The 22,110-nt window shown below is 46.9% G+C and overlaps 1 protein-coding gene across 2 annotated transcripts; it reads right to left on the bottom strand.

Moving 5' to 3' along the window:
- Nucleotides 1–16,320: 16,320 nt before the first annotated feature.
- LOC142827221 (uncharacterized) lies at nucleotides 16,321–18,587 on the bottom strand. 2 transcript variants are annotated; one of them, XM_075921487.1, is made up of 2 exons: nucleotides 17,780–18,587; nucleotides 16,321–17,677 (listed from the first exon to the last, which is right to left on the bottom strand). In XM_075921487.1, exons 1-2 carry the CDS (start codon nucleotides 18,144–18,146, stop codon nucleotides 17,079–17,081), a joined length of 966 nt encoding a protein of 321 aa, XP_075777602.1. In that variant the 5' UTR covers nucleotides 18,147–18,587; the 3' UTR covers nucleotides 16,321–17,078. The 2 variants fall into 2 exon arrangements, with proteins under 2 accessions (XP_075777602.1, XP_075777603.1); XM_075921488.1 differs by having other exon boundaries at nucleotides 16,321–17,674.
- Nucleotides 18,588–22,110: the final 3,523 nt, after the last annotated feature.

The following is a 22,110-nucleotide window of genomic DNA, read 5'->3' as shown; positions in this document are numbered from 1 at the left end:
CCGGCAGCCGGCGCGGGGAGCGCCGGGGGGCAGCGGGCGCCGAGCAGCAGGGCCCTAGAGGGAGGGGCCGGGGAGGCGCAGGGGTATGACGTCACGGGGGAAGGGTGGCTGGGAGGCGTCGCTCGGGAAGTGACGCAGCGGGGGAAAGGAGCCGGCGGGGGATTTAAACTCGGGGCTGACGCGGTACAGGGGAGGACGGTGGACGGAGCAAGGGAAGGAGAAACGGAGGGAGAGGTGAGGCAGGAGAGGTCAAGGGAAGTGGGCCGGGAGGCCTGGTGGAGTAGGAAGCGGCCCAGGGCAGGGTCGTGGAGCCCGTGAGCGGGTGTGTTTTGGGGCATTCCCCCATCCGCTAGGGAGGGACCACGGGTCCCTGCCTTTAGGGCCCTGGGCCGGGGTTCGGAGAGGGGGCGGGCCCGAACCCCCCTACTCCGCCAGCAGGCCGATCCGGCCCGGGTGTAAACGCGAACTTGCGTAATAAAAAGGGCCACCGGCCTGGATGGTGGCTACCCAGGCTTAACCCTCTGTGGTCAGATTAGCTCTTAGTGGACTCCGAGGAATGAACTAGTTTACAACTACCCTCTTTGGATCACTGGTGCACATCCTCACCTGGAACACTTCCACCAACATAAGAGAAGCAGCGTGGGGAGCTGACAGCACGGTCCCTCAGCTCTGCTAGCAGTTCGCTGTCAGGAACCTGACTGTTACTTCCCTTCCAGAAGTAAGAGGAAGTTTCCTGGGCTGCCTCGTGCTCTCCTCTTCCCTGCCGAGAGCAGAGGAAGCTGACTGGTGCATCTCATCCCTGGGGAGGAGGCCAGTTGCCCTGACTTCTCAGCCCCAATCCTACCAGTTTGTTCCCTGCAGGGAGCTGGACAGCCATGAAATTGAGGGGGGGAGGGAGGAGGAGGCTGTTCTGGCTTTTCACCCCAGCTCCCACTCAGGACTGGGTTCCAAAGCTTCTGAGAGACCATCTCTCCAGGGCCATTGGGGGGAGTGGGAGGAAAGCCTCTGGACTCTAACTATCTTAACGAGGTGTACCGGTAGTTCGGAATAGGAAGCCTAGTCCGAACTACCTAGTTCGAGCCCCGTGTAGCCGCGCTGCACGGGGTTCGAACCAGCGGGGTTTTAAAAATGGCGGCTCCCCGCTTATGCAAATGAAGCCCGGGAAATTCAAATCCCGGGCTTCATTTGCAAGTGCGGTATGCCTACATTACCCTCCTAGTTCAAACTAGGAGGGTAGTGTAGACATACCCTGGCTTTCTTATCAATTTCACAGCACCAGCAATGACATTGACAAGACAGTTGATCTTAGGGATGCAATGTCTACACAGACACTATGACAGCCTAACTACACTGACATAAGCCTCATGTTTCTTCTGGAGGTGAAGTTATGATGTCAATGTGGGTAGGGCCCTTACATTGGCAGGAGGAAGGATGAAATGTGTACACTGACATAATTAGGTCAAGATAAGCTGTTTTATGTCAACTATATAACATAGAACAGCCCTGTGGAATGTGTTCGCTACAAGCTCAGTGCTTCTGTGGGAATGGATTGTGGGCACATTAATTATGTTAGTACAGAATAGTGTATCTATCTTAACACTAATATTTCAAAATATTAGTGGGAAGTGTCTTCCTTATCAAGATGTTCTTCTCCAGTGCCATAAGTGGGCACTGATAGTACACTGATCACAAGCTGCCCAAAGCCGGCTGCAATGATACTACATGGAACACATAAAATTGATCTCAGTTTCAGCATGCTGCTTTAATCTTCCTCAGAAAATAACCCCATAAAGTCTTCTTAGGTACAGCTAGAAATTTTCTACAATTTTCTTTCATGGCTTCCATCTGACTTCTTTCATAATGGCCATAGATGCAGTCAGCAATGAGAAGGGAAGCCTTTCTCAGGGCCCAAACTTAGAGCGTTCTGAAAACTTCCAGGGTAGTGCTAGATACCCTCAAGTCAGTGTCCTCAGTTAAAACATCAAACTATTGCTCTTCAGCCTTCCTCAGCACCCATGTTTCACTGCCATGCCACAAAGTTGATGTAACCATGGTCCTATAGATTGGCTGCCTTGCAACTTGATTCTGTGACATCTCCACAGAGCCTGCTGCAGGATTCAGAACATAGTGGCATCTCATCCAAGCCTCCTGCAGCACTGTCTATGATAGTTCCTAAGTATTTGGCTATTGTCACTGCCCGAGCCCCTCTGCGGCTTTGCAAAGCCTTGGGGGAAGCCAGCGGCGGGACAGCCCAGGCGCGCCTGGGCTGCCCGGCTGCCCGAGCCCCTCCGCGGCTTTGCTCCACGTCTTCCTGGTCTGCAGACCAGGGAGACGCAGAGCAGCTTTTCTCGCCCCGGAGTACACGGGCAGCGGAACCACGAGGTCCCGCAGTCCGTGTCCTCCGGGGCGAGAAAAGCCCCGTTCGTAACTAAGGATCCGACATAAGTCGGATCCGCGTAAGTCAGGGACTGCCTGTACATACAATATGATGGGAACTTAGGGTATGTCTACACTACCCCGCTAGTTCGAACTAGCGGGGTAATGTATGCATACCGAACTTGCTAATGAAGCCCGGGATTTGAATTTCCCGGGCTTCATTAGCATAAAGCCAGCGCCGCCATTTTTAAAAGCCGGCTAGTGCGAACCCCGTGCCGCGCGGCTACACGCGGCACAGACTAGATAGTTCGGACTAGCTAGCTATTCCGAACTATCTGTACACCTCATTCCACGAGGCGTACAGATAGTTCGGAATAGCTAGCTAGTCCGAACTATCTAGCCTGTGCCGCGTGTAGCCGCGCGGCACGGGGTTCGCACTAGCCGGCTTTTAAAAATGGCGGCACCGGCTTTATGCTAATGAAGCCCAGGAAATTCAAATCCTGGGCTTCATTAGCAAGTTCGGTATGCATACATTACCCCGCTAGTTCGAACTAGCGAGGTAGTGTAGACATACCCTAAGTTAGCTACAACTACTCAAGAGAGAGATCTTGGAGTCATTGTGGAGAGTTCTCTGAAAATATCCACTCAGCATGCAGCAGCAGTCAAAAAAGCAAACAGGATGTTAGGAATCATTAAAAAAGGGATAGCGAATAAGACAGAGACCATATTATGGCCTTTATATAAAACCATGGTACGCCCACATCTTGAATACTGCCTACAGATGTAGTCTCCTCATCTCAAAAAAGATATACTGGCATTAGAAAAGGTTCAGAGAAGGACAACTAAAGCGATTAGGGGTTTGGAACAGGTCCCATATGAGGAGAGATTAAAGAGACTAGGACTTTTCAGCTTGGAAAAGAGGAGACTAAGGGGGTATATGATAGAGATCTATAAAATCATGACTGGTGTGGAAAAAGTAAATAAGGAAAAGTTATTTACTTATTCCCACAATATAAGAACTAGGGGTCACCAAATGAAATTAATAATCAGCAGATTTAATACAAACAAAAGAAACTTTTTCTTCACTTAGTGCACAACCTCTGGAACTCCTTGCCAGAGGATATGGTGAAGTCTAGGACCTTAACTGGATTTAAAAAAGAGCTAGATAGATTTATGGAAGTTAGGCCCATCAATGGTTATTAGCGAGGAAGGGTAGGAATGGTGTCCCTAGCCTCTGTTTGTCTGTAAATGGGTGACAGGGGAGGGATCACGTGAGGATTACCTGTTCTACTCCCTCCCTCTGGGGCATCTGGTATTGGCCACTGTGGGCAGACAGGATACTGGGCTAGATGGATCCTTGGCCAGACCCAATATGTCTGTTCTAATGTTCTTATGAATAAAACCTGGAAAAGGGGCCATTCCAGTAACCTGCATGTTGGTGGCAAATGTAGGAGCGGTGCCTGGAATATTCAAACATTGTCCAAAACAGATAAAGTCATCCTTTTCATGAAGCAGTTGAAAAGCTGAAACATAGTACTTCAGCTGAAGTACACCTGATAGGAAGAAGTGAAAAGAAAGTTTCTGACCATACATTTTCGTTCTCAGGATGTCCTGGTGATTTGCTCCAGGAAGAGGTGGCTATGGTACAGTGAGCCCTCGCTACTTCGCGGTTCGACCATCGCGGATTCACGACTTCGCGGACTTTTTTCATTACATTATGTATATACGTGAATCCGCGATGGTCGAACCGCGAAGTAGCGAGGGCTCGCTGTATACATGTTAAATATGGTGTCCCTACTTCGCGGATTTTCAACTATCGCGGTCGGGTTTGGAACCTATCTACCGCGATAAACGAGGGTTCACTGTACTTTCACCCAATACCCTATAGGCACTGCAGAGTTGGTGGGTTATTAGTGAGCAACTTACCAGCATTTGAATCTGTACTGGGTATGGTATAGCCATTTTTGCTCTTTATAGCCTCACCAAAACCAAAAGCAATGATACAACTGCCAATATATTTTTACCAGCAACTGCACACAATTCTTAATGAAGTTCAGAGAAAATAGGTCAACACAAGTCTCATCAAGAAGAGGTCACCAGAAATCAGTGGATGGTATCAGTTGACAGGTGATTAGTTTCTCTCTTATCTCATTCATAGCAGCATTGTTAGGCTAGCCACTAGAGGGAGCAGGGCATAATCACTGCTAATGCCAGTGCTCACTTGCAGGCCTGAAAGTGCCTCACTATTGGCCAAGCACTCCACCTCTTCCTAAGAAATGAAAAAGGAAGCAATCGAGCTTCCTGACCTAGGCTAGCACCCCTACCGCCTGGCCTTCCTGTGGAGGATTGGTGGGAAAATATCCCTGGACTCCTTTGACCCTTGAGAAAACAATAGGCGAGATAGCTGGGGCTGGCCTCCCTAGTGCTGGAGGAGCCAGGGCAGTCAGGACCCTAAGTCTATCCCATTGTTTTTTTTAAAAAATCAGCCTACTGTTTCATTTCTGTAGTCTAGGACTAGTTTTTTTGGTTGATTAAAGAGAGGGGAAAGGGGAATATGGAAATGAACTATTTCCTGTAATAGCTGCTCCCTTTGGCTGCCTGGGGCCCACGCCTGCTGTTGCCATTCTTGCTTCTGTTATCACTGCAGCTGAATGATGACTGCTGCTGACCCTCTCTGGACTTTTTTGCTAACTCTTTGAAAATAAACCCAGCCATCTGGGAGTCTGACAGCAGGTGGAGTGTGAGTGTATGTGGTGGCCCTGGGTCAGCGTTATTACTTGTGTGCCCTACACTCTTGCTTCTCCATTTGCCTCCTACTTCATGGTTTCTGTTACAGGAAAATGAATATAATTCCTGAATCTTTTTACCTTAGATGCTTCCTGCAAGCTACAAAAGAGAACTATATGCTCGTTATTTTTAAAACTCAAAGTTCAAAATGAAAGAGGAAAAAATGGCAAAAATACAGAACATTACAGCACTAAATGCTAATTTTGACACACATTTTTTCTAGTTTTTACAGCGTCTCATCTTTTTTCCCCCACTTCCCACTTTCTGAGTCCCAAGATGCCTTGGTCAAAAGCCTGACAACTGTACGTTTATTTCCCAGTCTACTCCTCCATCAGTGTGGAGAAGACAATGCACCAGCCCCTGTTCCTGAGCTATTTCCCTTGCACTGTACAACACCCTGTTTTAGGTAAAAAAAACAAACAAAACAAAACAAATGTTCTAACTATAGAAAGATAGATTTTACATTGCAAATTAAAGCAACATTCTGCCATCCTTATTTACGTTACATAGTAAACTATTCCAGGACCAGATCCATTACAGGCAGTCCCCGGGTTACGTACAAGATAGGAACTGTAGGTTTGTTCTTAAGTTGAATCTGTATGTAAGTCGGAACTGGCGTCAGCCGCTGCTGAAACTGATCAGTTTCAACCGCGGCTGAATCTGGACGCCAGTTCTGACTTACATACAGATTCAACTTAAGAAACCCAGGCGTCCCCAAGTCAGCTGCTGCTGAAACTGATCAGCGGCTGATTCCAGGAAGCCTGGGGCAGAGCAACTCTGCCTCGGGCTTCCTGTAGTCAGCCGCTGGTCAGTTTCAGCAGCGGCTGACTTGGGGAAGCCTGGGGCAGAGCAGCTGGGGTGCTGTTGGGTTGCTCCAGTAGCATGGCTCCTCGGTGCTACTGGAGCAACCCAGCAGCACCCTAGCTGCTCTGCCCCAGGCGTCCTGATTCAGCCGCTGCTGAAACTGACCAGCAGCAGCTGAATCAGGACGCCTGGGGCAGAGCAGCTGGGGTGCTGCCGGGTTGGTCCGGAGTGGCGCTGCGGGACAAACCCGGCAGCCCCCAGCTGCTCTACCCCAGGGGTAGGCAAGAAAAGCCTGATCTGCTGGTGGGGGCACTAGCTGCACCCCCCCCAGCAGACCAGGGAGACGGGGGTGGCGGGACTGCCCAAGTCCTCTACGGCTTTGCTCCGTCTCCCTGGTCTGCTGACCTGGGAGACGCGGAGCAAAGCCGCAGAGCACGCGGGCAGCGGGACAGTCCAGACGCGCCGCGGCTGTCCCACTGCTGGCATGCTCCGAGGCTTTGCTCCCCATCTCCCTGGTCTGCTGGTCAGACCAGGGAGACGGGGAGCAAAGCCTTGGAGCATGCCCGCAGCGGGACAGCCCAAGCGCGCCTGGGCTATCCCGCTGCGGGCGTGCTTCAAGGCTTTGCTCCCCATCTCCCTGCAGACCAGGGAGACGGGGAGCAGCTTTTCTCGCCCCGGAGGACGGGGGTGGCGGACCGCGGCGCATCTGGGCGTCCCGCCGCTCCCGTCCTCCGAGGCGAGAAAAGCCCCGTTCGTAACTGCGGATCCGACATAAGTCGGATCCACGTAACTCGGGGACTGCCTGTATAATCAATGGAATTACTCCCAGGGTAAAATGGGGAAAGGGGTTATCTTGTTTATAAAAATGACCCCACCTTACAATCTTCCAACGTGTCCTGCCTCTCTTTGTCCGTCTTCTAGACTCAAGCTTCCACGGGCAGGAACTGTCTTTATATTTGTGTTATTAGCAACAGTAAACATGTTTATAGTGCTTGACAAATAATCAGCAGAAATAGTTTGAGCTGTGTGCAGGTCAGAAATTCCCTTTTCTCAGAGGCTTCTGAGATTGATTTCATTCTGAATATAAAGAAACCCCCAAAATGTCTTAAGTTCTTTTAAGAAAAATTCTGGAAAAATATTTTGGTAAATCAGAATGCTTTGTTTGACAAACTTGTTTTGGTTTGCTTTTGTCCTTTTTTATTTTATAATATTTGTATATAATAAAAACATTTAGAAACTTGAAACAAAGTAATTCCAAAATAAACAAAATATTGACATGTGTAGCGGGGACTTTTCAACATTGTCAGAACTTCCAAAGCAGAATTCCTGAAGAACATTTTTATTTCAAAGAACCGCATATTCTGATGACATATGGCTCAGCTGGCATTTCTCCAACCAGCTGTAGTCGTTAAAATAATAATAATGATAGGACTTAATTTTTCATTTTATATTTACCAAATTTCCTTAATGATTAGTCATGAAGAACTTTGCCTTTTTTTTTCCTTTTTCTAATCTAAATAAATAATATTCACTGTTTTTCCGTGGGTTACATTGTCAAAGGAATAATTAACATTTTGAAAAAGCATTGTCACTTATTGGAATACTGCCAGATTCTGTCACCCTTGCACTCACTTGAGTAGAGACTTACTCTATAAACTGACATTAATTCAAAAGGGGCTACTCAAGGAGCGAGATAGTATCCAGCATGAGTAAGGGAATCAAAATGCGGCTCATAATAAATCATGACAAATTCATCAGAAGGGGTAAGGATTAATTATATTCAAAGTGCTTTAGAAACATTAAGCTAACTGTCCCAATCCCCAGAAAGGTTGATATGGGACTTTGTATGATTCATGACGCAATTTTGGACCATCTTTCTTGTCTGAATTTAGGTAGTTTTTTTGATCCCCATCAAACTGATGAAAGATCCACAGTAATATAAGAAGACAGTCTGGCACAAAGCCAAAGAGGTTTAGCCAAAGCCTATACTAGGCAATAGAAAGGAGGTTTGTACTGTAATCATTCTTATTATGTTTGAAAGAGTGATCGTTTGCTCTGCAGGCAGAGAAAGACATCAGCAGGGCTGCCATATTATGACATTAAGCCAGCTTCTTAAATTTTTTAGCAGCTGGCATGGAAATGAGCTCATTACGATTGCTGGCTCCCATTGATTCCTGAAACACAATTGGGAAAAATGCTTCATGAATCTCTTCAAAATAACTTCCCTCCCCCGGAATATCATACATCTCTGGTGCCTTTGATGATTCTGGCATGTTGTGACCCCACACACAGAAAGCACTGTGCTAATTTTGGAAAATTGGATATAAATGTAATTGTCTTCTTACTTCAATCCCGACACCTCGTTGCGCTCACTCCATCATTTAACTAATCATATACAAATTTTCGGGGGGGGGGGTATTTATAAACAAATCCACAGATTTTTCTTTAAATTAATGTTCACTAGTATGTTTGCAGCCTTCGCTTAGCTCCTGCTACTCATGATTAAGGAAACTGGAGATATTGCATCTGGCACCATGACTCAGGTACCAAGAAGAATATCTCTCAGACCATTTCTGTCATGGCTGAGGGAGTCTATGATTCTATATTGAAGTAAATGGTTGGGAAACCTGCTGTCTCCAGTGCCCTTTAATTTGACCCATCCCTTTCCACACTTTATCTACCCATTGGTTGCAATGACATGCCATTGCCTTTGGCATAGGCCAGCTAATATTTATCACACTAGCTACTATTTGCTATGGTATTCTTTTAATTCAATGCTCCATGTCCTCCCTTGCATGTGGACAAGCTTTTGGCAAACAAAGATTAGGTACGTATTAAATAGGCTCACAAAGGCCCAACCTAAGGCAGCAAGTTGTGGGAGTGCTTGTAAGCCTGTGGCTTTCCAAAACTTCTCTGTACATATAATCCATACACTGTAGAGTCCATACCACCCCCTTCTAGAAGTTTAGCTTTGTTCACAAATGTATCAATAACAAAACAGCATAAAATCCAGCTCGAACTTCCTTGTGTTCTTTGGGTTCCTCCCTCAGTGTCAGGGGCAGGCTGTGAGCAGCTGTATTTTGGCCAGGAGATGAGTAGGAGGGTCAGGAAAGCACCGGATCAGAACGACAGGAAGTCAGGCCGAGCCACCAACTAGCAGATAGCAGGTTTGGGGTCAAACTGGGTCAGGATACCAGGAAGTCAGGGTCAAATGCCATGTTGCAAGTGGCAGGGAAATAGAATCAGGGTCATACTGGGTCAGGTGCTAGTTTGCAGATATCGATCAAATAGCAAAGTTGAGGACTAGCCAGGATCAGCGTCCAGAACATAGGGTCTACAGCAGGGATGGGGAATGTTTTTTGGGTTGCGGGGCCACTAACCCACATAAAAATCAGTCAGGGACCATACACAAATGAAAAGCAAAAAAAACCAAACCCAAATCCACTTCACTGATGTGGCCTCCGTCTAAGAAGGAGAAACACACTCCCCACCTTCCTCTTGGACATCAGAGTGTTGTGGCCCAGCCTGGTGGCATTTGTCTGCTCCAGACCCGTGGAAGGGCAGTGGAAAGGCTGGAGTACCAACATGGACGCTGGGGAGAAGCCCTATGTCTTGGGGGCTGGATCCAGGCAAGCTGGTAGCTGCATCTGACTTCCAGGCCTTAGGTTCCCCATCTCTGGTCTACAGCAAGCAATGTTTAGAGCACAAGCAAGGAGTCTGCATTGCTATTCAGACATCTCCCCATGATGGCATCCTGGTTTAAATATTAGCATCAGCCGAATAGTGGGCTGAGAATGGCCCCCACACAGGTCCTGTTGGGCGGTGCTTCCTGCGGAGCTTAGCTTCACAGAGTCCTCCAACAGAAACACAGCCTAAGCTTCCAGTGATGAGGTGGAAGTATCAGCTGTCCTGTAGTTCTAGATTCTAGTCCTGCCGGTTCTTTCACTGAACACATTGCTCAGGTTATTCTCTAGAGAGCTACTCTTCTTTTGTTCAGCTGGAGTAAGAGGTCACCTATCTCAAGAAGGGCAAACCCAATTAATTGTTTAACAATTAGATCAACTCTTGCTAACAGGGGTGTGTGTGGGTGGGAGGGGGGGAAAGGGGGCGTGTTTTGAGCATACACCTTTGCCCCAGTCCACAAAAGTGGTTTTTAGGGGTCCTGGTGATCCACAGAACCCTCACTTGACCACTCCCTAACCTAAACTTACTCGGCACCCAAGTTTTTCCTCCTAAGTGCCAATGTTTCTGTCTCTGAGCTGGTACAAAGCAGTCTAGCATCCAGACATGTATCTCATGTCTAACCCCAGAGTGATCCATAATCAGGGGAAGTCAGGGATTTCCCTATCTATCTTGCTTGCAGGGCCCAAGCCGGTAGCCATGCTCAGAGGTAGCCAAGTGGGGAAAGGAACGGAGAATGAGTTTGTGGAGCCCCACGTTTGGGGCACTCACCTACTACACAGAGTCCCCCAGTTAAGTTCTACTTCCTCATGTCTCTCATGTGGAGAAAGGATTTGAATAACAATCTTGTATCTCTCAGGTGAGAGATGCTGAATGCAGGTTAAGTGGAATTTTATTAAACCCATTGATATGGCTAAGTTGCTTCTGGCCTAACTCCATCAGTTCCCGAGTGTCCCCTCCAAGCAGCCTCTCCAAAGAACCTGTGGCCCTGTGGGTATGGAAGCCATGCAGCTGGCTCTCCTATGCTGTTGTTTCACTGCAGGTACTTCAGAGGCCCCCGAGGGCTTTCATCCTTTCCCTGGAGGCTTCCGCTGCAGGCCTACAAAAGTTGTAGGAGACTTTGCTCCCCAAATAGAGTTGCCAGCTGTCTAATTGCACAAACCCAAACACCTGCCTCTGAGACCCTGCCCCCACTCACTCTACCCCGACTCATTCCCTCCCCTGTCACTCACTGTACCCCACCCTCAATATCACCAAGCTGGATAGGTTTGGAGTATCAGAGGGAGCTGTGGGCTGAGCCTAGACCAGAGGTTTGGGTGCGGGAGGGGATGAGCAGGATCAGGAAAGGAGTTTTGCTATGGGAGTGGTCCCAGGGCTGGGCAGGGTATTGAGGTGTGGGAGGGGGTTCCAGATATGGGATGCAGTTGTGTGGCACTTACCTTGGATGGCTCCCAGGAAGCAGCTGGTATGTCCACCTCTGGGCATGTCTAAACTACATCTCTCTTTCAAAAGAGGGATGTAAATTAGACAGATCGAAATTGCAAATGAAGCCAGGATTTGAATTTCCTGTGCTTCATTTGCATAATGGCAGCTACACATTTTTTCGAAAACGGGAATTTCAAAAGTGAAACTGCCATCTAGATGCAGGTCCTTCAAAAAAAAAAACCCCTTTTTCAAAAGATCCTGTACTCCTAAAAAAATGTGTACAGTATCTTTCAAAAAAGGGGTTTTTTTTTCCCAAAAGAACCACGTCTAGACGGCAGTTTCACTTTCGAAATACCTGTTTTTGAAAGAATGCACGGCCGCCGTTACGCAAATGAAGCATGGGAAATTCAAATACCGGCTTCATTTGCAATTTCCATCTGTCTAATTTACATCCCTCTTTCGAAAGAGGAATGTAGTCTAGACAGAGCCCAGGGTCAGGACTCAGCCAAGATGCTTTGCATGCTGCCGCTGCTTGCAGGCACTATCCTGAAAGCTTCCATTGGCCATAGTTCCAGCTAATGGGAGCTGTGGAGTTGGCAGTCAGGGTGGGAGCAGCATGCAGCAATCCCCTGGTCTCACTGCATTCATGAGCTGGACATGCTTGTCACTTCCAGGAGCCAAAGCACAAAGGGAACCTGCCTTAGGTCTGTTGAGCAGCCAAACTTTTAGCAGCCTAAAAACTCCCAGATTGGTTTCAGTAGCCTCCAGGAGACTGAACCCAGTTCCAGAAGATTCCCAGATCAATCTGGGAGGGTTGGCAACCCTATCCTCAAAGCAACAGGCTTGTGACAGTGGTAAGCTCCAGAGTGGTGCAGACCTCTCTGCCTTGCTCCACCATGAAGTACAATAATTGTTTTACTTTCCTGCTGTTTGTCCCCCCTGGCTGGGTCTATATCCAGCTCAAACTCCTTCTTCCACCTGCATGTTTGCTGAACTGTTTGTGTCTCCAAAATCCAAGGTCTCTAGGGGCTTCAGGCAGATATCTATGGCTCCCACTGCCAGCTGCTGCACTGCAGAGAACTCACAGCTCAAGACACTGTGACCATATTTCTTTAGCAAGGAGTGACAATGAATGCAGGGTAAAATGAACAAGAGCAACTTTATTAAACCATGTGGACTGCTCTGTCCATGTGGTTCCCCCATTAATGCACCAGCTACAAAAGCTGATAAGGTGCGGGGTGGAAAGTAATCTGCACTTAGTGAACTTGTACCATTTACAACCCCTAGAGCAAGTGGGAGGGCAGGAAATAATTGAGAGTTTCTTTCCAATGTGCCCACTGGGACAACACAGCTATGGACAGTGAGCAAAGGCTTTATATTCAGTGCCTGAGATCAGCTGTTGGCTAGAACTGCATGTATTTGGAAGGCCAGAATAGGAAAGGAAAGTTATGGTGAAGCTAGCTGCACAAGCAACAGGATACTTAGTCCTGGTGAATTTTATATATTAAACAGGGCTCCATCTCCAGTGCAATCTGTAATTGTGCTTACAGGTGTGGTCATGGAAGCCATTCCTTGTTGCAGAATTGTAATCCAGAATCCATATTTTCCTTGGGAAATAATTATGTTTCTGGTCCTTGTGGCTAGAGCAAAAGTTTCCAAATGTCAAACCAGTTTAAACCAAGACAGAGTCATCCACCTGCCTTTTGTAGCCGAAACAATAGCTCTGAGACAAAATAGGCACTGCCCCTATTCACTTCAGTGGGCAGTTAACAATGTTGTTCGGTTTCAGTTAACTCTTGTACTGCTGAGCATTGTAGCAGTAACATTCTACTCATGTGCTTAGAGCACAGTCCCACCCTAGCCCGCTTTTGGGTTTTTCTCAGTGAAAAGTCTGGATCCTGTGCAGCTCCCAACACCACCATTTTCCTCCCTGATCATTTCTACAGGGCAGTTATATGGTTTAACAACTGCAATTAGCAGCATACTGAAAAGGGTAGAAGAAAGGGACTGCCACACCAAGCACACACACACTGTGGGACTATTGTGCTGCCTATTGTGATATCTAAATCAGTCAAAATAAATGTACACGAAGCTGCTGCAGAATTCCCAGGGAGCTGCACCTGGGGGCCAAAGGGCCCAGGCACTTTGCTGTAGACTTTCAGCTCTGCTTGCCACGCAGTGCTCACGACCTGTACAACAAAGAGGAGTTAACCAGACTCCCAAACAGTATTGTGGCTAGTATGGTTCATAAACCCCCAATCATAACTGATGCAGAGCAAGACATTGTGAAGCAATGAGGCGATACATGGAAAACATTCACACTTAGATTTTATAGACATAATTTGTCTTTTCCCCCCCGCTAAAACAACAAGATCTTATTGCGCCTACCAAAAAGCTTCAAATTAGGCTTTTGCTAGAAGTAAAATATTGTATCAATTAGCACTAAAAGAAGCTAAATATTTTTTTTAATTTTGCCCAGGACAACCTTGCTGTTAATGAACTACAGATTTTTGTCTCTCTTGTAGTGTCAAATACCCAATTATATGTTTTTGTTGGGGAAAAATGCTAAACATGTGCCTTTACCAATCAAACTAGTATTTATGGGCGTAACACTGTAACCTTTATTCATGTTAGTGAATGCTTATTCACACCAATACCAGTGAAGTCTACTTGTGAGAGCCCACCAGCATGAGAAAGGGCTCTCCAATGGGCTCTAAGGGCTCATATCACTGGCAACAATCCACAGTGGCTGCAAAGCCATTCTTAGATCTATCCTTGGGTAACAGCTCAGGTATTGGGCTTCTCTCTGGCAGCTGCAGAGCCAGTTCCCCCAGTTTTAGCATCTGTCAGAAAGATCCCACAATGCAGGGGGCTTCCCAGAGGCAAGTTGGTACAAGAGGAAGTGTGGCAAGGACGTTTCTATTCCCTCCGGCCTCCTCCGATGAGGAGAAGGGGGAAAATTCTGGTGATTTAAAAGGATGTAGGGCTCCCAGCCACCATAGAATCATAGAATCATAGAATCATAGGACTGGAAGGGACCTCGAGAGGTCATCGAGTCCAGCCCCCTGCCCTCAAGGCAGGATCAAGCTCCGTCTACACCATCCCTGACAGATGTCTATCTAACCTGTTCTTAAATATCTCCAGAGAGGGAGATTCCACCACCTCCCTTGGCAATTTATTCCAATATTTGACCACCCTGACAGTTAGGAATTTTTTCCTAATGTCCAATCTAAACCTCCCCTGCTGCACTTTAAGCCCATTACTCCTTGTCCTGTCCTCAGAAACCAAGAGGAACAAATTTTCTCCTTCCTCCTTGTGACACCCTTTTAGATATTTGAAAGCCGCTATCATGTCCCCCCTTAATCTTCTTTTTTCCAAACTAAACAAGCCCAGTTCATGAAGCCTGGCTTCATAGGTCATGTTCTCTAGACCTTTAATCATTCTTGTCGCTCTTCTCTGTACCCTTTCCAATTTCTCCACATCTTTCTTGAAATGTGGCGCCCAGAACTGGACACAGTACTCCAGCTGAGGCCTAACTAGTGCAGAGTAGAGCGGCAGAATGACTTCACGAGTTTTGCTTACAACACACCTGTTAATACAACCTAGAATCATATTTGCTTTTTTTGCAACAGCATCACACTGTTGACTCATATTCAACTTGTGGTCCACTATGACCCCTAGATCCCTTTCTGCCATGCTCCTTCCTAGACAGTCGCTTCCCATCTTGTATGTATGGAACTGATTGTTCCTTCCTAAGTGGAGCACTTTGCATTTCTCTCTATTAAACCTCATCCTGTTTACCTCCGACCATTTCTCTAACTTGCTAAGGTCATTCTGAATTATGTCCCTATCCTCCAAAGAAGTCGCAACCCCACCCAGTTTGGTATCATCTGCAAACTTAATAAGCGTACTCTCTATCCCAATATCTACATCATTGATGAAGATATTGAACAGTACGGGTCCCAAAACAGACCCTTGAGGAACTCCACTTGTTATCCCTTTCCAGCAGGATTTAGAACCGTTAACAACAACTCTCTGACTACGGTTATCCAGCCAATTATGCACCCACCTTATCGTGGCCCTATCTAAGTTATATTTGCCTAGTTTATCAATAAGAATATCATGCGAGACCGTATCAAATGCCTTACTAAAGTCTAGGTATATGACATCCACCGCTTCTCCCTTATCCACAAGGCTCGTTATCTTATCAAAGAAAGCTATCAGGTTAGTTTGGCATGACTTGTTCTTCACAAACCCATGCTGGCTATTCCCTATCACTTTATTACCTTCCAAGTGTTTGCATATGATTTCCTTAATTACCTGCTCCATTATCTTCCCTGGGACAGACGTTAAACTGACCGGTCTATAGTTTCCTGGGTTGTTCTTATTCCCCTTTTTATAGATGGGCACAATATTTGCCCTTTTCCAGTCTTCTGGAATCTCCCCTGTCTGCCATGATTTTTCAAAGATCATAGCTAAAGGCTCAGATACCTCCTCTATCAGCTCCTTGAGTATCCTGGGATGCATTTCATCAGGACCTGGTGACTTGCTGACATCTAACTTTCCTAAGTGATTTTTAACTTGTTCTTTGTGTATCCTATCTTCTAAACTTACCCTCTCTCTGCTTGTATTCACTACGTTAGGCACACCTCCAGACTTCTCGGTGAAGACCGAAACAAAGAAGTCATTGAGCATCTCCGCCATTTCCAAGTTTCCTGTTACTGCTTCTCCCTCCTCACTAAGCAGTGGGCCTACCCTGTCCTTGGTCTTCCTCTTGCTTCTAATGTATTTATAAAAGGTCTTCTTGTTTCCCTTTATGCCTGTAGCTAGTTTGATCTCATTTTGTGCCTTTGCCTTTCTAATCTTGCCCCTGCATTCCCGTGTTGCTTGCCTATATTCATCCTTTGTTATTTGTCCTAGTTTCCATTTTTTATAGGACTCCTTTTTTATTTTGAGATTGTGCAAGATCTCCTTGTTAAGCCAAGCTGGTCTTTTGCCATATTTTCTATCTTTCCTACACAGCGGAATTGTTTGCTTTTGGGCCCTTAACAACGTCCCTTTGAAATACTTCCAACTCTCCTCAGTTGTTTTTCCCTTCAGTCTTGCTTCCCATGGGACCTTACCTACAAGTTCTCTGAGCTTATCAAAATCTGCCTTCCTGAAATCCATTACCTCAATTGTGCTGGTCTCCCTTCTACCTTTCCTTAAGATCATGAACTCTATTATTTCGTGATCACTGTCCCCTATACTGTCTTCCACTTTCAAGTTCTCAACTAGTTCCTCCCTATTTGTTAAAACCAAATCCAGAACAGCTTCTCCTCTGGTAGCTTTTTCAACCTTCTGAAACAGAAAGTTGTCTCCAATGCAGTCCAGAAACTTATTGGATAGCCTGTGCCCCGCTGTGTTAGTTTCCCAACATATGTCTGGATAGTTGAAGTCCCCCATCACCACCAAATCTTGGGCTTTGGATAGTTTTGTTAATTGTTTAAAAAAGGCCTCATCCACCTCTTCCACCTGGCTAGGTGGCCTGTAGTAGACTCCTAGCATGATATCACCCTCGTTTTTTACCCCTTTTAGCTTAACCCAGAGACTCTCTACACAGCTATCTCCTACATTCATCTCCACTTCAGTCCAAGTGTGTACATTTTTAATATACAAGGCAACCCCTCCTCCCTTTTTTCCCTGTCTGTCCTTCCTGAGCAAGCCGTACCCTTCCATACCAACATTCCAATCATGCGTCCCATCCCACCAGGTTTCTGTAATACCAATGATATCATAGTTGTATTTATTGGTTAGCAATTCCAGTTCTTCCTGCTTATTACCCATACTTCTCGCATTTGTATATAGGCATCTAAGATACTGATTTGATCTTGCCTCCCTGTTGTGCCCTGACCCTCCTTTCTCCTTGCCATTATAGGCCGTAGTCCCCCCTATTTCCAACCCATCTCCCAGTCCCGCACATTCAGCACTTACCTGTGGGCTTTGCTCACCTGCCCCCGACAAACCTAGTTTAAAGCCCTCCTCACAAGGTTAGCCAGTCTGTGTCCAAACAAGGCCTTCCCGCTCCTGGAAAGGTGAACTCCATCTCCGCCAACCAGTCCTTCCTGGAAGAGCACCCCGTGATCAAGGAAGCCGAATCCCTCCTGGTGACACCATCGTCGCAGCCAGGCATTCACCTCCAGGATGCACCTCTCTCTGCCCGGGCCCCTACCTTTGACAGGAAGGATAGAAGAGAATACCACCTGCGCTCCAAACTCCTTCACCCGTACTCCCAAAGCCCTGTAGTCACACTTGATCCGCTCAGTGTCACACCTGGCAGTATCATTTGTGCCCACGTGGATGAGTAGCATGGGGTAGTAGTCAGAGGGCCGGATAATCCTCGACAATGCCTCCGTAACATCTCGGATACGGGCCCCTGGCAGACAGCATACCTCTCGAGATGAGCTGTCAGGGCGACAGATGGGTGCCTCCGTTCCCCTCAGAAGAGAGTCTCCAACCACCACTACCCTACGTTTCCTCCTCGCAGTGGTGGCAGGAGACTGCTCAACCTTGGTGGTGCAAGGCCTGGTCTCCTCCACTGTGGGGGATGACTCCTTTTCTCCTGCTGAAAGTAAAGTGTAACGGTTATGTAACAACACAGTGGGAGGGTTAGGAGCAGGGGTGGAACACTGCCCGCTGCCGGAAGTAACCAGCTGCCAGTGCTCACCCTGCACCACTGCCTCCTCCATAAGTGGCTGGTCAACAGTCCCACATCCTACGACAGTGACCTCCGTGGACTCCACAGGAATACTGTCCAGGAATTCCTCATGGCTTCGAATGCTCCTCAGCCTGGCCACCTCCTCCTGTAGCTCTCCCACCTGCTGCCTGAGAGATTCCACCAGCAGGCACCTTTCACAACGGTTGTCTCCCCCAGCCTGGAGATCACTCAGTGGGAATTGCAAGCCACAAATACAGCAAGACCACACCAGGACCTGGGTAGAGGCATCCATGCTCAGGTTCTCTGTCTGGATACAGGCACAGGTGGAGGAGACAGGAGAAGTACTGGCACAAGCGCTTCGGGTCTTCATCACCATCAGTCACTCCCTCTTCAACTCCCCTGTCTGCAGTCCCCTGTCCGCTTCGCTCCCCTGGTCGCACTGCTCTGGCTTTTTAAAGCCTGCTTGCCTAGGTCAGGCCTGCCCCCTTCTGAGTCACACAGGGGAAGGCTGAGCCTGAGGCTAATCAGAGGCAATCAAGGGAACAATGGCAGGCTCTCAGTCCCAACTGCCACAGAAGCTGAAACTGAAACTGCTAGCACTCACCTGGAATCAGACTCAATTCACACCACTTCAAACTGTAAAATTCAAACAGTCAGGCACACACACACACTCACACCACAGCTTGTACTCTCACCGGGTAGCCTCTTCGGCGGTGGGGTCGCTTTGCTCTCCCTCTTCAACTCCCCTGTCTGCAGTCCCCTGTCCACTGCAGCAGTGACACCAGCCAGAGCCCTGGGCTCTTTAAAACACCACTGGAGCCCCGTGTGACTCACTCCAGGCACCCCTGAAGGCTGGCTAGGGAAGGCTACCCCTAATCCCTGCCCCTTCCATGTGAGGCTCCACCCCTTCCAAAGCCACAGAACCAGGCCCCCTCCAGTTGTGCCCAGGGTACTGGCAAGTCTCTTCACAGTCCTGCATGCTCCAGCTATGTAATGGCTGCCACAGGGCCCACAGAGGCTCTGTCTAGACTGGCCAGTTTTTCTGGAAAATTAGCCGCTTTTCTGGAAAAACTTGCCAGCTGTCTACACTGGCCGCTTGAATTTCCGCAAAAGCACTGACTTCCTACTGTAATAAATCAGTGCTTTTTGCGGAAATACTATGCTGCTCCCATTCGGGTAAAAGTCCCTTTTGCGCAAAACTTTTGCACAAAAGGGCCAGTGTAGACAGCTGAGATTTGTTTTCCGCAAAAAAGCCCCGATCGCGAAAATGGCGATCGGGGATTTTTTGCGCAAAAGTGCGTCTAGATTGGCCACGGACGCTTTTCCGCAAAAAGTGCTTTTGTGGAAAAGCATCTGTCATGGCTCCTTCCCCACTCTGGCATGATAAATGCCGAAGTGGGGGCCAGCAAGTGTACCCCAAAGCCTTCTCTACCAGGCTTTGGTATAAAACTTCCCCCAAGATCTTAAAAACCTAGATCTTGGGAATAAAACTTCCGCTGCCACCACCCAAATGTTGCTAAAGAAACCAGGGGAAAGATCATTTGGGAAATCTCACCCCTAAAATAAAAATCAGGACACACAATTAACCACTGCCAGGTTAATAAAAGAAAAGAAAGAACTTTTATTATTACAACAATATTCTGGTTGCAAGTATAATGACTGGAGAGGAAGGTAACAAAATATACTCATGGAGAAACTCCATGGGCCTAGAACTTAGTTACAAAGAAAAGCCAAAACATCTTTAAACAGTGCCAGATCTCAGATCCCATACCCAATCCATAACACAATAAAACATAACCAAACTACCTAAACTTTACCCTACTTACAGAAAATGGAGAATGGTGTCTTGGAGAGAAAGAGAGACATGCTTGTCCCTCTCTGTAGCTGCAGAGCACTCTCGGAGAGACAAAAGGGAGAAAAGAAAAAAAACCCCAAATTCCTTTGTCCCAGTTTGAAAAGTCCCACCTACATTCCTATTGGTCACTCCACCTGGCTAGGTGTAGTTAACCCCTTAATCCCCAGGCTGCTGCCTAACCCTCATAATCATGACAGCATCCGTGCCAATCTAGACGCTCTTTTCCGAAAATGCTTTTAATGGAAAACTTTTCCATTAAAAGCATTTCCGGAAAATCATGCCAGTCTAGACGTAGCCAGAGAGTTTAGAGCCTTGAAACAAAAATAGTTTGCGCTCCTGCAACTAGAGGACAGGAAGAACCCACAGAGATCTGGCCATGGAAGAATTTGAACCTATATGATTGCTGTTGCCATAATCACACTAATTGTATCTCTGTCCCAAGAGCTTAATATAATATGAGCAAATTATAGTCATATAAATTAGCATGAATCATACAGCACAGAACTGCATACAAATTAGTGCTTTTGCCTTATTTGCCATCAAAAAGTATGCATGATGGGGTATGGCAGTTGTTTCCAACTAGAAAATTAATGGAATCTGTCCCTTACATAATTATTGTGTAATCTTTCCCTTAATGTACCACTGGAAAGACTCTTGTAGAGGAGGAAATTTGGATTTTTTAAAATAATGAAATATTTGTGAAGTTTTGATATTTATGTATGTTTTTGTATGACACAGCTCCTCAAAAGCTCTCTGCATTTCAGCCCAATTTGCATTTGTCTTTTCATCTCCTAATAGATAAGTTGAAATAGGCTTTATTTTGTCATAAAAGTTCTTAAAAAAGATAATTTTGAAATGCCAAGTGCAGGAAGAAAAACAACTAAGAGCTTTTACAGAAAGAGCGAAATTGCTAAAACATAGTGGCAGTCTGATAAGAAAACATCTGAGATCATAAACCTACACTCATTATCCAGTTACATCAAACAGCAATAAATGAGCTGTAGGAGCTTCAAGAGTTACAGCAGCAACTTTACCAGCTTTAGAAAATTCTACAGAAAGAATAGTACCAGTTGCTGCATTTTCCTATCCCGAGTGGGCAGAACTGCATTACGCTTGTGAGCACTTGCTGTGCACTGCCATTACAAGTGTGAACTGTCAGATAATCCTTTCAAAGCAGGTGTGATTAGTGGAATGCTAACTGGCAGAGAGCTCTCCATACTGTAACTCACATTAGTTGCTCCCAACACGCTGTTGTCATAAAATGTATTTTAAAGTATCATGGGATATGAGATGTCAAATGTAAACTGGGGATATGTTAGTCCCCAAAATCATTATGTGGCATATGCATGGATTGTGTACAAAGAGTTATATATGTGGCCTGGAAATGTGTTCTCAAACATGTTTGAGAGGCAGTGCATAAACCCAGCCTGCCCTGGACAAAGGAATGTGACTGACCAGCTTGATTACTGGCAGAGGACAATGGAAGTGCATTTACATATACAGTAAACAAAGCAAACAAGCAGCAGCCCAGTAAACACAGTAGGGGGCCAAAGTCTGCAGCCCAGGAATCCTTCCTGGCTCTTGAGGCCAAGACAATGGATCTTGGGGCTATGTTAGGAGAGCAAAAGGACATTTTAGTTATGCATCAATTATGGAATAAAGGGAACAGCACACTGGATTCTGTGAACTGTAGAGTTTCCTTGGCTAGAGATGCTGGTAACTTGAATAAGAAAACTGCTCAGGCAAAGATTGTAACTTGCGTCCGCTCCAAGCCCCGCGCTTTGGGAGAGCGCCGCATCGTGGCCTCAAGTGTCCTATGGACAGGGACCAGGGTGGCCTAGGGGAATACATGAGGGGCCTAGCATGGAGCAGCAGCAGTGGGAGCTGGAGTTACCTGATAGTCTGCTCTGCTCCTCCACCCTCTCCAAGCACGCTGCACTTGGCTTCACCGAGGTGGCAGGAAGTAGAGAGACCTGGCCCAGGCGCCAGGTGCTCTACTTCCCGTCACCATGGTGAAGTGGAGCACAGTGGGCTGGGAGAGAGTGGCAGCATGGAGCAGAGCAAGCTACCTGATCGCTTTGGCTCCAGCCACCACAGTGAGTGTGGGTGGAGCTGACCTCTGCTGCCATTCCGCATCAGGCCCCCAGTAATTCCCCGGCTCACATCACTAAGGGGAAGGGGAAAAGGGCGGGGGAGAGGCAGAGCAGAGGGTCCCCCTAGGGACAGCCCTGCCTGTAACTTTCTTCTCTTGCTTAGTTTAACTTAAATTTCAGATTTGTGTTAATAAACTTATTGCTGTTTTGTAACAAAAGCGTCTCAGTACTGTGTATTGAAGTATGAGTCTTCGGTAAACCTAACTATCTGGTGGTGTGTGTTCTTTCCCTTTGAAGGCAATTAACTTAAAAGTTTCTGAATGCCAAGTGAGAGGGAATGGACATTGCAGAGAGATGCCTCTGGAGAATTTGGGTATTGAGAGTCATTGGTT

The sequence above is a fragment of the Pelodiscus sinensis genome, chromosome 2, assembly GCF_049634645.1.
Source record: "Pelodiscus sinensis isolate JC-2024 chromosome 2, ASM4963464v1, whole genome shotgun sequence".
In the NCBI taxonomy this organism is placed as follows: Eukaryota; Metazoa; Chordata; order Testudines; family Trionychidae; genus Pelodiscus; species Pelodiscus sinensis.
This window is presented reverse-complemented; position numbering and strand designations above follow the sequence as displayed.

Coding starts and splice junctions, on each gene's coding strand:
- LOC142827221 (XM_075921487.1), bottom strand. CDS start 18,146: ATGGTGATGAAGACCCGAAGCGCTTGTGCCAGTACTTCTCCTGTCTCC. Junction 17,678..17,779: donor GGAGGAGGCAGTGGTGCAGG/GTGAGCACTGGC, acceptor CTTTACTTTCAG/CAGGAGAAAAGGAGTCATCC.